This window comes from Azolla caroliniana, unplaced genomic scaffold (genome assembly GCF_043228905.1).
Source record: "Azolla caroliniana isolate FFs.n. ecotype wild unplaced genomic scaffold, voAzoCaro1.0.p SCAF_20, whole genome shotgun sequence".
Classification (NCBI taxonomy): Eukaryota; Viridiplantae; Streptophyta; class Polypodiopsida; order Salviniales; family Salviniaceae; genus Azolla; species Azolla caroliniana.
Window position 1 is genome coordinate 10,273,775 of NW_028230455.1, and position 16,254 is coordinate 10,290,028.

Consider the following 16,254-nt stretch of genomic DNA (forward strand, 5'->3'; position numbering starts at 1 on the left):
TTTCGAAAGCCTACATATCCAATTGAACAACAATCATTCCTCACTTTCCATACACTCAATTCTTACTCTTGGATTCAACCATATAGTTTAGCCAAGTAATGATCAATCAACATATGGGGTATCCACCCTTGAATATAGACACAATGGTACGTCTTGCTTGAATAGTAGTAGTAGGGGAACCTTCACATATAGCTCTCTTAAATATGTGTGTGAGCAACGAGAGTAAGGTGTCACAAGCATAAATAAAGTGCTCACTTATCAATCCATAATCATTTTGAGCCTTCTCGAATGCTAGTTGATCAATGGTGTTTCTTATATTTTGTGGAATAAAAATGTGGATTCACATGGGAGTGAGCCATGTGGACAAGGGAGTGGGACCAGCTTCGGGATGCCATATAATACCTTTGCATAGAGGTGAGGTCAATCATGGGGTGAGTTGCCTCTCATTAAATATTTTCCATGCTCTTTTTCATTATTGTGCTAGGAACAAGCAATACATATGTACTTCAAATTTAGCCAAATACGACCTCTTCTTCTTCCTCATGAGGTGTTAGAAGGCTAATCTTGCTTATTTGTTTGTAGAAATCCCTTGAGTAACTTCCTATTGCAAAAGTCTCCTTGTATCACGATATTTTTCATCAAACCAACTATTTTATATGACTCAACTAGGTTTGGGTGCATTGTTTGTTATGTGACGAAAGGCATTTGTGACTATGTTATGTAATGACTTTGACAATCCTTTTGTGACTTCCTCTAGGGGTGTGAAAGGATCCAAATCTAGCAAGTCATTGTATACTCCACAACTATACACATCAATTGCTAGTCATCTCTCGTTCTTAGCGTATACATCCTTTGTGCATCCATAATTCACCTCAAAGCATATCTACCACATTTGCAAATTTTCCAAAAAGTCAAAGGTATCCTAGTATTGTTTGAGGGTATTTTCGTAGTTTTTTTCTTTGGAAGAAATTTTTGGCATCTATCCCTCGACCTCCTCACTTGATGTCTACCTTCTCTTTTAGTGTTTTGGGAACTTTTTTTTTACTAATTGGTTGTTTTTCCTTTTCCTTTTCATGGGACATACCACAAATCTACCGGAATATAGTAGAACATTTATGCAATTTCATTAGATTTTATCTCCATTGTAAGTATTCCCAAAAGTTTGACAAAATATTTGATCACCATTTATCTCTCCATTGATTGACCATAATTCTCTTGATCCAATTGAATCATACTTATCTTGGGTTTTGATTTTTGTCTTGCAAAACATACAATTTCATACTGCAACCATATGTTTTTTACCTTCCTCTAATACGACAAACATATGATTTTTGCCTTTCTTTGATAACTACAAACACCTAGGTTTTTTGCCTGACTTTGATACTACAAACATATAATTTTTGCCTCCTTTGACGCTACAAACTAGCAATGGGCATGGTTTTGGCTCAAACCGAACCGAACCGAACCGTTAAGCCATGGTTTAACGGTTTATTGGTTGCAAATTTTTTTACTGGTTTGGATTTTCGATAAACGGTTCAGTCTTGGTTCTAAAACTCAGGTTTATAGGTTTATTTATAGGTTTTTGGTTAACTTTATTTTTACCTTAATAGTTATTAATTTAATGGTTTTTTATTGATTTAATAAATTTTACTTAAATGTTTATTTAATTTAATGTTATTTATTTATTTAGATGTTTAATTAGTTTGATTTAAATGGTTAGGTTTAAATTTTTTATTAAATGGTTCGGTTTGGTTTCAACTTTTCCCTAAATGGTTTAGTTTGGTTTCTTTGCTGGAAACCGAACCATGCCCATTGCTACTACAAACATATGTTTTTTTTTTCACTTTGCCTATTGCTTAAACCTTTGTCTTCTCATACTTGTTCTTGATTAGTCATGCTCAAAGTATTGTTCTTTGTTGGTATATTTTTATATTAATTCGTCATATCGAAATTTTTGATTTCCAAACTTCCCAAATATTCTCAAAAATATTTCCAAACTCCGAAAATATTGTGCACCAGGATCCCAAACATGAGTTCACAAGCTATGCCACTCCACACATAGCTCTTCTCACTCTTTCCATGTATAATGATGGCGTAAAGCCTAGACCAAAAAATGTATCAGCAACGAATCCAAAAAAGTTATCATCGTGTGATGTAACGTATTCTAAGACTTCAGAACGATGATTATATAGACAATTAAATTTCGAACATAAAAGTTCAGAATCCCACAATATAAATGGGTTGGTGCACATACCAAATGTTCTTTCGTTGAAATAAGATGTAAGCAATGCACCACCTCTTGTTAACAATATGTATACAAACTATTTTCACAATAAACAAACTTCACTTCTTTTAAGTAAACCACATTTACACCCTTTAATGTATAGGTTCTCTGATGATCACTTTCCAAACTAGGATTCCCAAAACAATAGATTGCCTTTGTGCTAACCCATATATGAAAGGCATATATATATATATATATATCGACACAACCTTTATGCATCAGAGAAAACCAAAAGCAAAAGTACAATCACTAACTCCGATCCTCCACCAAATGGATTATCTTCAGACTTTTGACAAAATTTCGCAGTTTTGCACCTCGCATGATCATTGCATATCAAGATTAAGGTCTTTGCCACAAATGATGATTATATCATGTGTTTTATATGTATTATGGGACATGTGCCAAAAGTTACCCTACTATTTGCTGAAATTTAACCTCATTCTTTCACGGGACCGAATATCAGCTTGCCTTATTGGCTCTGGAATCCGATACTTGCCACATTTTTGGACAAGACCCACTGCGGTGCCAAGAGAGATCCGATGACCAATTGATATAAAGATGGGCTTTGTACAGCCTTTATGGCTTCTCAATGCCATGCCTAATACTTGTCCAGAATCACCAGTAAGTGGTATAACATCACAAGTCATCGCCTCCCTAATTTTGTTTGTATTAAGCTGCTCTTTAGAAATACCATCAATATGATGTGATGCATCATCATTACAATCATAATTATCCCCCACTATTTTGGTTATTAGGTTTGTGTTCAGGCACTCTTTAGAAACACAATCAACATGATTTGTAGTATCATCATTCACTTCATCGGTCTTTAGATTTGTGTTAATATGGGCTCTCGAAAGACCGTCGACATGATGAAGGTTTTTGGCAACACCGATAGTTGGGATGTTTGCTAGTACTCCAATGTGGCTAGCCAATCCAAAGCCTCTTGGGTGAAGTATACCATTTCCATCTACCATTATCACATCCGGTGCCACTTCTGGATGCTCTTTCATGAGCTTTTGAATTAGTTCGAGCAACACAGGGCTCTCTCTGAAAGCAAGAAAACCGGGGATATATGGTAGAGTTAGATGAACAATCTTGAAATCTTCATAAACCACATTCATTGTGTCCATATCAATCACAACCAGAGCTCCACACGCGAGTTCTGAATCTTTCTTGTCAAAGCTTACATCAACCCCTCCGATGAAATGAACACAAGCTTGACTACCCGATTTATCACAATTCATTCTTGGAGCAAAATCATCACAAAGCACAAGGAGGTTTTTCAGCCTCTCTTGCTCCGTTTGCCATAGCATTCGTTGTTTTGAGATCCCATCAATCTCATTCATTACCACGAATAAAGCACACAAACTTAATAGTGATATAATACATAAACTGTGTAATGGAGAATTTCCAAGGTTTTGCTACAGCCGTGATACTTTGATCAATGTGATTTATGAGATAAAGAATAAAAACTGCCAATATAAATGTGATCTCGTACATTGTAATTTTGGCCGAACCTTTGTTGAGGCATGATGCACTTCTTTTTTAACTTGATGACCATGTTAGGCATGAATATATCTCAAAAGAAGATAGTCACATAACCCCTGTAACATAAATACAAGACTAGAACAACATTCTCTCAGTTGCAAGTACAGTCGATTTTTCACATAACTTTTTAAGAAAATTCAACCAGTTTTTCATTGATAATCAAAAGACCAATTTTTTTTTGCATAAACCCACAAAACACACACATGAATGCAGCTAATTCAAATAATGTTCAGTTCATTTTTATCAGTAATGGAGATCTAGTCTGAATATCAAAAAATAAAAATGCGTACATACACATAAATAAACAACTATTTCAAAGCAAGTTTTATCAAATTTTCACTGCTAATCAAGAGACAAGTCCAAACGTCAAAGAATAAAGATGCATAAATCCACGATCTATAAGCACAACTAATTCTAAGCAAGATCAGTTCATTTTCATCGGTAATGAAGGATGATTCTGAATATTTGAAAGCAAATGTGTAATCACATAATCCAAATGATTTTTTCAAACGAAAATCCCTTAAACAGAACTAATTCAAAACAAGTTCAGAACATTCTCATCAATAATCAAGGATTAATCTAAATAGTGAAAAATAAAGATGAATGAAAACATAATCCAAAATATTTTTGTTTTCTATAACACAACTAGTTCAAAGCATTTTCATTCATTACAATACACACGCATTTTTTAACCATTTCTTGTTGTTTTTTCACAATCTATTATCATCCATAACAACCAGTGCATTGTTTCTACCAAATTTTCTGAAAGATGACACACATTTTAAGATTTTGGGCATAGAAAAGAAGAAAAAAAAAAGCCTGAAAGCAAATACCTCGTTAGAACAGAGATTCGTAATGAATAAAATTCCAAGTTTTCATCACATCTGCAAGAAGTTTCCCATCGGATCTTTTAGAAGCTTTCCATCTGGCTTGACTTGTTGAAGGAGCTTCATTCTTGGGTTTAAACTGATCGGAGGAGGTGCTAAGGAAGAAAAATTACAAAATAAAAGCAGGGGATCTCGAAGATTTCTGGTTTTTCCATAATTATTACAAGGTAATGTTTGGTTTTCAGCAATTGGAACGGTACCCCTGAGAAGCTCCAATAATTTATACAAAAATGTATCTAAAAAATTTGTCTTTCATCTTGCGGGGATAGCTCAGTTGGGAGAGCGTCAGACTGAAGATCTGAAGGTCGCGTGTTCGATCCACGCTCACCGCATCTTTAAGGCTTTTTGTAACTATTACCTTTTTTCCTTCATGGATTCATTGGGCCAAATGAATGGGCTAGAAATTCCTTTCTTCGTCATGATTCATTGGGCCAAATGAATGGGCTAGAAATACCTTTCTTCGTCATGATTCATTGGGCCAATGAATGTGCTCGAAATACCTTTCTTTGTGATACATTGGGCCAATGAATGGGCTAGAAATACCCTTGATCTCATGATTCATTGGGCCAATGAATGTGCTCGAAATACCTTTCTTTGTGATACATTGGGCCAATGAATGGGCTAGAAATACCCTTGATCTCATGATTCATTGGGCCAATGAGTGGGCTTGAAATATCTTTCTTCTTTATGATTCATTTGGGTCCATGAATGTGCTCGAAATACCTTTCTTCTTCATGATTCATTTGGGTCAATGAATGTGCTCGAAATACCTTTCTTCTTCGTGATTCATTGGGCCAATGAATTGGCTCCAAATTTTGTGCTATATAGTTGGAGGACGTGTTTAGACTTGCATACATGCTTGTGTGTGTAGTCTTCAATTCTATGTAGCCCAAGAGCTCGCGCATCTATAGTGCAATCTATCCAAGAATCACTTCTAGTCGTGTTGCATGCATGAAAAGCCTACTTACTACCACAAAAGAAGAGTACATGAACATTGAAGATGTTGCCAACTCGGATCAACATATCAACTTTTCTAGAAACCATAAGACAGATATGATTTCGGTCTGCACCATCGACATGTATGACAATTTGTTGTATGCATATCATAACTAGACATCAATGTGCTTATGGCACCCTTAAAAGAGCTAGAACACCTTCGAGTTTGAAGAACCCTTTAGATGGCCCCTCTTTGTCCGTGTAAGCTACTAAGAATTGTGTTGGCCTACAATAAGGTTCTAGCATCTAGGTGGATTTACAAGACAATGACATGTGGAAAATGCAAAAAACTAATTGGCTTGGTGGAGATAAAGGTTAAAAAGGTAATTTGAAGAGTTCCTTGTAGTTCAAGGGAACATAGTGTGAATATTGCTTCTACTCTCAAATAATCTCATTTACAAACAATGTGGATGCATGCATTGATGTAAGCATGGAGCATTTTATTCGGACGTGTTTTGTTATACATATTTTTCATAGAGACAACATTTCATACATGGTAAGGTCTTTTGGACTTTTGGTTATTGCATGTAACTCTATACATGGTAATATTCTAGGCTTTATGGACATTGGTTTTCTTGCAACCAAGACCTTGGATTTTTTTATGAACAATAATGATTCAATCAATTGTCTCATTGTCCTTTGCAAAAGGATAGAACATGGCACTACCTCCATTGATTCATATATTATCTTCCTCAAATCATTATAACTATGGTTGTCTATTCATGCTTGTAATACTTTCCATGGTATCATATAGCATCTTTAATCTCTTTTCTTTGAATGTGTTTAGTTTATTGGCTATTGGAGACCTCAAGCTCCCTAGTTGCATCAATTCTTTACATAATTTCGCTTCTCTTTGAGGTTTTCATTTCCACGTGTATATGATGTGTTGCAAACAAAAGTGTGTGTGTGTCCTTCAATCTGATTGAGTTTGATTACATTTGTGACGAGCAGACACATGGCTACCTTAGTAGGGGTTCATTAATTAATGTTGGAGTAACTATATGATAATTAAAGGCGAATGGACCTACTCTTGGCTTTATTAACCCAAATCCCTAATAATGCAACTATGTTAATGATGAGATCTTAGCAATGATGCAATGACAAACCATTTTCTTATCAATGTTGTGTGCTTTAAAGGCCTTTATCTATGCAACACTCACATAAAGTGTGCTATATACACACCATGAATATGTTCTTTCCTCTACAATGTCCTTGTAGATATGTGTTCTATAAATGCCTCAAATTACTCAAAAAGAAAAGTAAGAACATTTTTATGCAAATGTGTCCATGGTCTATCTACTTGTTCCATTTTCTTCTTTAAAGTACATGAATAGATTGAGAATTTTTTTTGCCTATATAAGGCTTTTCATGTTTGATGAGGTGGTGTGCACGTATTACATAAGCTTTTTGAATAGGGTTAAATTATTGTTATGACACTCAAGTTTATCATATGCGTTTAATGACATTACCAACTCAAAGCTTTCCGGCCATTTTATTGCTAGGAAGTAAGTTTTGCATATTGTAAGGCAATATATGTCTACATTCAATCTTGTACATCAATTTACTCATCATAATAAGTCATTGTGACCACATTCATTCTAGTCATTTCCATCCATCAATAATTTTGGTTAAAATTGTGGATGTTATACAAATGCATTGCTAGCATGATTAATAACTAGGTTGGCCCACATGTTATATACACCTACATGTATGTTCTGGTACCCCTACTTCATTTGTTTCCACCACTAGTACGACATGAAGGGTCTTGAAAGATTAGGATTTTGGTCTTCCCTCACAAACCCTAAATTGTGTTGACTTGATGAAGTTAAAGTCCAAGTTGGGTAAAAATTGGATAAAGTGCATGAAGGGATTGATCGAAACCGTAGAACAATTACGAATGAAGCAGTTAACAGTTGAGCTACCAATGCGAGAAGGGAAAACCTTGTATCACAAAGAGGGTAGGTGTAACCAGACTTCCATTTCTTTCCATAGTTTTGATTACTAAGAGTTAAGTTCTTGGATTGTTTACATCAATTCATTCATTAAATTATATGCAGTTAAGTTCTTTCTATACTTTTGATTGTTAATAGTTAAGTTCTTGGATTGTTTACACCAATTCATTAAATCATATGTAGTTAAGTTCTTTCTATACTCTAGTTTGTTAATAATTAAGTTCTTGTTTACACTGGGTATATATAGTTAAAGTGAAACAATTTTCATCTGCGGGGATAGCTCAGTTGGGAGAGCGTCAGACTGAAGATCTGAAGGTCGCGTGTTCGATCCACGCTCACCGCATTTTCTTAAATTTTTCTTTCTTGCAAGTCCAAAAAGAAAAGCTTTACACTCTCATTGATTTGGCTAGCTAGCTGAGATTGGCTCTGGGTTAACTCTGGCTTTTTTTCCTTCCATGGTTTTTGACCTATGAAGAAGAAGAAGAAGAAGAAGATAATGCTCTCCTTCATAGGTGTTTGATAAAACAGTAGTGCTTCATTATCTTCCTCCATCGGAAAAAAAAAACTAATGGGTTAAGTGTGAAAGAAATGCTTCATCATCTACCAAAAACTAACAAGGTTGGTTCCTATGATTTTTCGAACACCACTTATACTCTCCATTGGATGAGACTTTCGAACACCCAATGATTTTTGTTGCTTCAGTGAAGGATATATCCTTTCTTGTCACAAGTTCATAAAATATGAGCATCATCATTGCATGTTTTCTGTGAAAAAGTTGGGCCTGAGTAGTGGGGAATAAAAGGAGACCTTTGATACAATCAATTTGTTGTACAGTTTGGTCATGATAATTACTTATTCGAGATGAATCACGTGTGTGTTGTGTGAGGATGCATTTGTCGCATGTAATTTATTTATACCCAACATACCAATGACATTCTTTGAGCCATTTTGAAATTATTATGACACATTGTAGTCATTACAAACTTAATTACAGACTTTATTTGATTAGTTATCTAACATAATACAGAAGCATACACAAGACACCAAGATAAAGACAAGATGCTCAATTCGGATTTTTCAGAGTATTGGGATAGCAATGGTTAGCAAAATGCTGATATAGCTTTGAAAAAGAGATTCCTATGAATAAGACAAGAAGTTATATCTGTTAAGATCTTAACTTCATGGGATCGTACATGTGATCCATCCAAATAACAAATTGAAACTACCTAAATCCTTTCATTGAATATTTACATATTGAACGTATATGTGGTCAGATATTAACAATAACTGTTAATATCTTATTCATCTAATTCCTGATCTTAACAAGCAGACAAAGTTTCATGTGAGGTAATTGAATGGTTCAAACATATGATTCGCTATTAACAATTCCCCCTCTTTCCTTAAATCGATTCTTTGGCAAACCTTCATCAAAACGGTATGTCAATGTATTACTCGATGACACTCCCATCTGGAGCCGTGAATATGTTTTGAAGAGCATCTCTTTCTCCATTATGTAAATATACTGGCAAGGTACAAGTGTCAAATGGAATATTATAATTCATATATGTTACAATTTTCAGTCTTTGGCCTACGTACGACATTGGCCATATAGTAATCCTTGTAATTTCTTCAAGTTGGAGCTCGGAACTTCATTTATCCTGATGACATAGAAAACATTCAGATGTAATGATAAAGGAATTTAAACACTTTGACCAATGTACTAATGTTCGTTTCCTCGATCATCCAGTAAATTTTATGATCATTCAGCCTTCATACTCCATTGGCCACATCGCGATACATCTGATTTCTTCAAGTTGGAGCATGGAACTGCATTTATACTGATGACGTAGAAAACGTTCAGATGTAATGATAAAGGAATTTAAACACTTTGACCAATGTATCAATGTCAATATTCCTCAATCATCTGGTAAATTTCGTGATCATCCCTTGTATCCCACACTTCAAACTGTCGATAACTGAATTATTATATACCGATGGTTTATAGCAAAAGCCCAATGTGCCTGCTTGCTGAAATAGTTCTGATGCTTTTTGATATTGCCTTTTGCCAATAAACGCAGAAAGCACAGAGATAAATGTCTTCTCAGGCGGTATGTGGCCTTTTTCCATCATTTGTGAACAAAGAAAGCTTGCAGTGGTTATAGAACCTGCATGCACAAAAGAAGAAGAAGAAGAAGAAGAAGAGAGGCTTAAGTTCATACAAACTTCAAAATAACTTGTTTGTAAAACACTTCATAACAAGATTAACAAGTTAACCAATCAAACGCTACTCATTTCCAATGCACTTCATGATGAGCTTAACAAGTTGAGCAATCAAACATTTCCATTACCCTTTTTAACACACTTGACAATAAGGTTGTTATAGCTTTCAAGGTCGCATTGCATTAAGCATTGGGATAGAGATGCCACATCCTCTGTTCTACCAAAGGAATCGTATATGTTGAGCATCACAACCATCGCTGTAGCATCCGGACGATTCAAACCATTATACAATAATTCTGCCTCAGAAAACCTCCCTTCTTTTCCATAAGCCTGGATTAGCATTGTTTTGATATACGTAGTTGGGGTCAATCCCGAATCATTTTGCATCTTGGTATAATAGAGTTCAGCTTGTGGAATCATGCCAAGGCTACAAAAAAGGTCAATAATTGCACCATAAAGCTTCTCATCAGGTCTCAAACCATCAGATTCCAAAACTGATAGCAATGCTTTACTACCTTCAATGATGGATAGCTTCTTATACAAACTGAACATGCATGTGTATGCAGCTGTATCTGCAAACCCTTTCGCGTGCATCACTTGGAAGACCGACTCAGCATGAGATAGTTTTTGTTGCTTCACACAACATTGTAACACAATAATCCAGGCATATCTTGACATGGTAAAGCCCCGAGATTTCATCTCATCAAACAGCTCTAACACTTGAGCATAACTACATGCTTTCATCCTTACAGTTGCCATTATGATAAACACTCTATCAGTGACCACAAGCCCAGCTTCATCCATCTCTTTAAAAGCACGTTCGGCATCTTCATAGAGACCCAACTGGCCATAAATAGAAATTATCGTACCATAGATCACTTCATCCATCAGACATCCCTGTCTTTGCATTTCAGAGAAAAACCTCATTGCTAGCTCGTAATTTCTAGCTTTGCAAAAGAAGTGAACCAAATATGTATATGTATATTTACCTATGATCAAGCCTTGCATCTTCATCTTTTCATATGTATCTAGCATCAAATCCTGTCTTCCTAATTTTCCCATCATAGTGATCACCATGTTGTAGAGAATCCCATCAGGGAGATGGCCGAACGACATCATCTCTTCAAAGACATGGATGGCCTCTTCAAACTTGTTCATCTTTCGATAAACATTGATCACCACCCCATAAGTGTAATCATTCGCTTTCGCTTTCGAGTCACGAAGGTCGTTCCAAACATCAATCGCCTTTATGTAAAGGCCTTTCTTGTACAAGGAAGAAAGCATGAAATTATATACCACAATGGGTGGGATGAGTCCTTGCATCCTCATCATCTCGTAAAACTCCAGCATAAAAGTTATGTGGCCTGATTTTCCAAATATACAGATCAAGCTACATATTACAACTTCATCCGGTTCACAACCTACACCCAACATCTCTTTATAAAGGCTTTGAACAATATCAAATTGTTTCTCTCGTCCGCATATCCTCAATAGGATTGTGTAAGGAATGACACTCGGCACATAACGACCCTGCACATTAATGTATAAGCTTGTTTTTTTCAAACATTCTGTTATGTATGGAAAAAAATAAACTTTTTGAAACCACTAAACAATCAGAAGCAAAATATCCCCATTCTTAGTTTTCCTATGTAGAAAGTCAATCTAAACAAAAAGAATAAATGATCCTTACCAAGGAAAACAATCAAGTTTTATGAATTCTGGGTCAAACAGAGGACTTGGAAGTTAGGGCAGCAGAAGGTTGTAATGTAAATTACATTTAAGTTGACCAAAAGATGGTATGCTGTCTAAGAAAAATCGAGTTTCATAAAGATCATAAACAGTGCTCCTTCATAGAAAGTTCTTGAAGCTTCCATCAAAAGAGAAAAGAGAGCTTTAAGTATATATCATTTTTCCCGTTTGCACTTGACCTTGGGTTTCGTTCATTGAGTTCCAATCCTTGCGTCGTGACTCTCGACAGTAATTCAAATTAGATGTATACACATGCACAACCATTGTCATTTCCCTCTGAAAAGATTTTCGCAGTTCAATAGATTGATTCAGACTAATTGTCCGGCATAACAAGACATTACGTGCTAAAGCATTGCCTTTACTACATCACCACATAAGAGACGTTAGAAGTATTACCAATTATTAGTCATAGATTCACAAGCTTACATTTTCGAACTTTCTAAAGTTGAAGCAGTAAGTCTCGTGACTAATGGAAGGTTGTGAATTTGAATCTCGAGCAATAGGTTTGATGTTACCCTAATCTTTTTAAAACCCTTCATAAGTTTAAGTTTGAAATCATGCATAATCACAGGTTTCCACAAAATAAGTGATAGCATTGTCCTTAAAGAAGGGAGACTTCCAACCACCTATCTATAGCTAGCTGGATCTATCCAGTTAGACATAACCAGAAAGAAAAACATGAGCACGCAATACAGATATTAACTGGCATAGATTCCACTTTCATTTAGCCAAAGGAAAAAAAAAAACTGAACAAGTGGAACTAATTAACTAATATACTTTCTACTTATAACTTATAGAACAAAATAGAACTTATAATTACCTATTTATAGCTAGATCTAGCCCCAACTAGCAATAACCAGAAAAAAACCTAACCAATAGGTAAGAAGATTAACTAACGTACCTGCCACTTCCATTAAGGCAAAGACAATTCGACCTTATAATCAACCATCTAAAGATAGACAATCTACCCTGTTAGTGATAACTGAAGGGAAAAGAAAATCCTGAAAAGAGGGTACCGATATTTAACTAACACCGACTATGTGCAAATTAGGCAAGAACTACCTATATCTATATCTATATAAGCAACAAAATTTATCCTGATTAGTAATAATCTAAGGAAGGAAGGAAAAAACAAAAGAAAAAACTGGACAAAGGTAATGAGATAAACTAAATAACAAAAGACAAGAAAAGAATCCAAGTTAGAGGGGGCACCCAATAAACATACCTGCCTCTTCATCCACTGAAAGAAATCGTATGCTTGAACCCAATTCCTCTGTTCCTTGAGAATGATACACATCTCTTTGAAAGAGAGGCGACCGACCCAAGGATTCATAACGAGACTAAAGTCATATGAGCTCCGGGACTTTGAAGCCAGTTTGCGAATGGTATGTATGGCCGAATCGACATGTTTCGCATATTGGTAATCGATCCGACCATTCTCTAAGAATTGAGCCATTTGGGAAGGAGACCTTTTGATCCATTTATAGCCTTTTGCGTTAGGGTTATTCTTTCTTAGTTGGCTTTCCCAAGCTATCCTCTCTTTGATGACCCTTCTAGCTCCATCATCAGTTAGAGGCCATCTCTTATTAGAGACTCTCTGCCTAGATGAAAGATCACTGAGCTTCCTGTGCTCTCTTTGAGCTTGGCATGTTATAATCCCTTGAAGGAACATGCCATGATAAGGGAGGGATGGAGAAACCGAGGTTCTTCTCCATATTCCCTTTCTTCTTCTTCTTCTTCCTCCTCCTCCTATTCTGATGCTTCTTCTTGTAGTGGTAGTGGTGTTGTTAGTGTTGCTTTTCTGTTGAGGAAGTGAGAGTGATAAGCTATGGCCGAAGAAGTTACAGAAGCCGAAGCTAGACATTAGGGGAGGGAAGAAAAATGCCCATTAATCCAAAATCACAGCATATCCATCCATTTGAGGGGGAGGAGAAGGAGAAGGAGAAGGAGAGATTTAACTTTTAGAGACTATCTCAAGACTATGTACATATATGAAGAAGGAAACTATGTACATATGTATAAAGACTATATGTATTTAGAGTCTATACAATTGTATCATTTTTCTTGTGCTCCTTCAAGAGTCTCTCTTCTAGCACATTGTCTCCATTCCTAGTGCGGCTCTCGCGATCCCCGGCTAAAATGACCCACCTCCTTCTTCGGGACACACCTGTTTCTCTCTCTCTCTCTCTCTCTCTCTCTCTCTCTCTCTCTCTCTCTCTCTCTTGGTGAAAACACACAATTATATTAATAAATGTGTGTAAAAAACACTACTTACAATGGTTGTGACCATGAAGTATGGTCACCCAATCCCCAATATCTCAAAAATAGAAAAACAATCTCCATCTCTGACTTTGGGTCCACCTGTGTAAATTGTGCAAACACCCACTGTCTAGGTGTCAAATAGCACCGTGATAAAACTTGCCAAATTTGAGAAATGTAACTCCAAATCTGAGAAGCAATCGGGCATTGTATAAATCGATGAGTACTATCTTTCATTTGAACAGTGCAGAAAAAAGCAATTACTCGTTGCTAGTCCACGACACTTTAGAGCTAATCCCAAAGGCAATCCTCCAATCAAAACTCTCCAAATGAAGACCTTTGCTACAAGTGGCAATTTAGAATGCCAACTACGTTGTAAGATTTGCCACCACCCATGATCAGATTTGTGTAATCTCCATTCTTCTTCAGCCTTAGATGATAACCATCCAAGAGACTCAACAGAGCAATGATACAAAATATTAGTAGTCACTTGTAACAACGATGTTTGACCCTTTAAACACCAATCAATCCACGGTTGTTCTCCTGTTTTAGAGGGAAGGGACCTTGCATCACTGGAATATTTCGTAGTTGTTGCCAAATAAACCCATAATTAGGCGGAATGCGTAATAATTGTCGTGCTTCAACAAACTCCAAAATTCTTTGAGATGAAGCCTTAACTATATCTCCCACCTCTTTGACCCCCAAACGAAACAAACGATTAAATTGAGAGCGTAATCTCTCCTTTCCTGGCCAACATAATAACCGAGAAGACACGAGTAACTCTTTTTGCAAAGAATTACAGTGCTCTCTACTAGATGATGGTTTCCATACACATAACAAGAGTGCTTCTTGCCATGAGGTAACCAAGTATTGAACACATGTAGAGCCCTGAATCCTAAGTGAAATACATCCATTTAGTAATTGCCACCATGAAGCCTTAATTGTTGTCCTCCCATGTGTTAAACCCTTGTTCTCAATGAAATATTGAATAATAGATATCCATGTTTGTGAGATTGAACACATGTCTTGTAATAATGAAAATCTATGACCCATCATATGCTTAGATAAATTCAATACTCCAGCTCCCCCCAAGCGCTTCGGAGTTGCTAGATGATTCCATGCAACCCAAGTGATTCCCATCTTATCCATTTTCTTCCACAACAAATATCGAAGAGGTTGCAAAATAGAATGCAAAGCTTTCTTTGTCCACGACAACAATGGCAAGTAATATAATATCATAGGTTCCATAATACATTGTACAACCTTCAAACGTACATGAAATGACCAAGATTGTGATTTCCAATACATGAACTTATCCCTCAACTTACTAGACATCCATTCAATCAATTGACCATTTGTAACACTCATTCCTAATGGATAGCCCAAGTGTTGAAAAATAGAGCCTTTCTTCACCACGGATCCTTGCCATCCTAAACATTCCAAATCCCTTTCAGTACACTAAACTTCCTCCAATTAATATGTAATCCGGAAGCCAATGCAAATTGGTTTCATACAAGCATCCCCTTCTCAAGATTCTCTCGTGAGGCTTGTAGAAACATGAAAGAATCATCAACCAAAGCTTGTGCAACTAGTTGCCCTCCAGACGGAAGGTGTAGACCCACAATATCACCATTTGTTGCAAGCCTTGATAGCATCACTAACAAGGGATGAGTAACAATAGCAAACAACAACGGGCTAATAGGGCATCCTTGATGAATGGATCTTATAAGGGCAATATCTGATGTAACTCCTCCATTAAGCATGACTCGAGACACCGCATCTTGTCCTAATAAAAATATGAGGCGAGACATCGAGGTTCAAAGCCCATTGTATGCATTAACCCAGAAACAAAGGACCAATTAACATGATCAAAAGCTTTCTCCAAATCTAATTGCACCATAATCAATTCTCGATGAGTGTTTCGAGCATAATCCATGGCCATTTGAACATTTAAGACATTATGCAATATATTCCTACCTGCAATAAAACCATATTGGGCTGGATGTATCAACTTTGACAAATACTTTTGTAATCTACTTGCTAATACCTTTGTAAATATCTTATACAACCCCCCCCCCATCAAAGAAATATGTCTCCATTGATGAAATGACTATGAAGATGCCACCTTTGGAACTAATTTAATTAGACCAACCTTCCAAGCTTGAGCCATACGACCAGAATCCCAAGAATGTTGAAACATCAAAGTTAAGGGCCCCTTTAAAATGTGTGAATATCGCTTAAAAACTTCATTTGTCAAGCCATCCCAACCAGGGCTCTTACCACTAGGAAGATGCCTTAAAACTGTGTCCACCTCATCCTTAATGAAATCCGCATCCAATTCATGACTAATGAGGTCATG

The 16,254-nt window shown here is 36.3% G+C and overlaps 2 protein-coding genes and 2 non-coding genes across 5 annotated transcripts; 2 read left to right on the forward strand and 2 right to left on the reverse strand.

Moving 5' to 3' along the window:
• Window positions 1–2,521: 2,521 nt before the first annotated feature.
• LOC147850964 (endonuclease V family protein) lies at window positions 2,522–4,839 on the reverse strand. 2 transcript variants are annotated; one of them, XM_087335733.1, is made up of 2 exons: window positions 4,666–4,839; window positions 2,522–3,888 (listed from the first exon to the last, which is right to left on the reverse strand). In XM_087335733.1, exon 2 carries the CDS (start codon window positions 3,628–3,630, stop codon window positions 2,701–2,703), a length of 930 nt encoding a protein of 309 aa, XP_087191859.1. In that variant the 5' UTR covers window positions 3,631–3,888; window positions 4,666–4,839; the 3' UTR covers window positions 2,522–2,700. The 2 variants fall into 2 exon arrangements, with proteins under 2 accessions (XP_087191859.1, XP_087191858.1); XM_087335732.1 differs by having other exon boundaries at window positions 2,522–3,907.
• Window positions 4,840–4,978: 139 nt separating this feature from the next.
• TRNAF-GAA (transfer RNA phenylalanine (anticodon GAA)) lies at window positions 4,979–5,051 on the forward strand. Its single transcript has one exon. It is a non-coding gene; the product is annotated as a tRNA-Phe (tRNA).
• Window positions 5,052–7,937: 2,886 nt separating this feature from the next.
• TRNAF-GAA (transfer RNA phenylalanine (anticodon GAA)) lies at window positions 7,938–8,010 on the forward strand. The gene has a single exon. It is a non-coding gene; the product is annotated as a tRNA-Phe (tRNA).
• Window positions 8,011–9,094: 1,084 nt separating this feature from the next.
• Window positions 9,095–13,567, reverse strand: EMB976 (Tetratricopeptide repeat (TPR)-like superfamily protein). Its single transcript, XM_087335731.1, has 3 exons — window positions 12,862–13,567; window positions 10,016–11,417; window positions 9,095–9,832 (listed from the first exon to the last, which is right to left on the reverse strand). The coding sequence occupies exons 1-3, from the start codon at window positions 13,498–13,500 to the stop codon at window positions 9,588–9,590; spliced, it is 2,286 nt and encodes a 761-aa protein (XP_087191857.1). The 5' UTR covers window positions 13,501–13,567; the 3' UTR covers window positions 9,095–9,587.
• Window positions 13,568–16,254: the final 2,687 nt, after the last annotated feature.

Coding starts and splice junctions, on each gene's coding strand:
- LOC147850964 (XM_087335733.1), bottom strand. CDS start 3,630: ATGAATGAGATTGATGGGATCTCAAAACAACGAATGCTATGGCAAACG.
- EMB976 (XM_087335731.1), bottom strand. CDS start 13,500: ATGTCTAGCTTCGGCTTCTGTAACTTCTTCGGCCATAGCTTATCACTC. Junction 11,418..12,861: donor TTCAGTGGATGAAGAGGCAG/GTATGTTTATTG, acceptor ATTAATGTGCAG/GGTCGTTATGTGCCGAGTGT. Junction 9,833..10,015: donor TGTCAAGTGTGTTAAAAAGG/GTAATGGAAATG, acceptor TTGTGCATGCAG/GTTCTATAACCACTGCAAGC.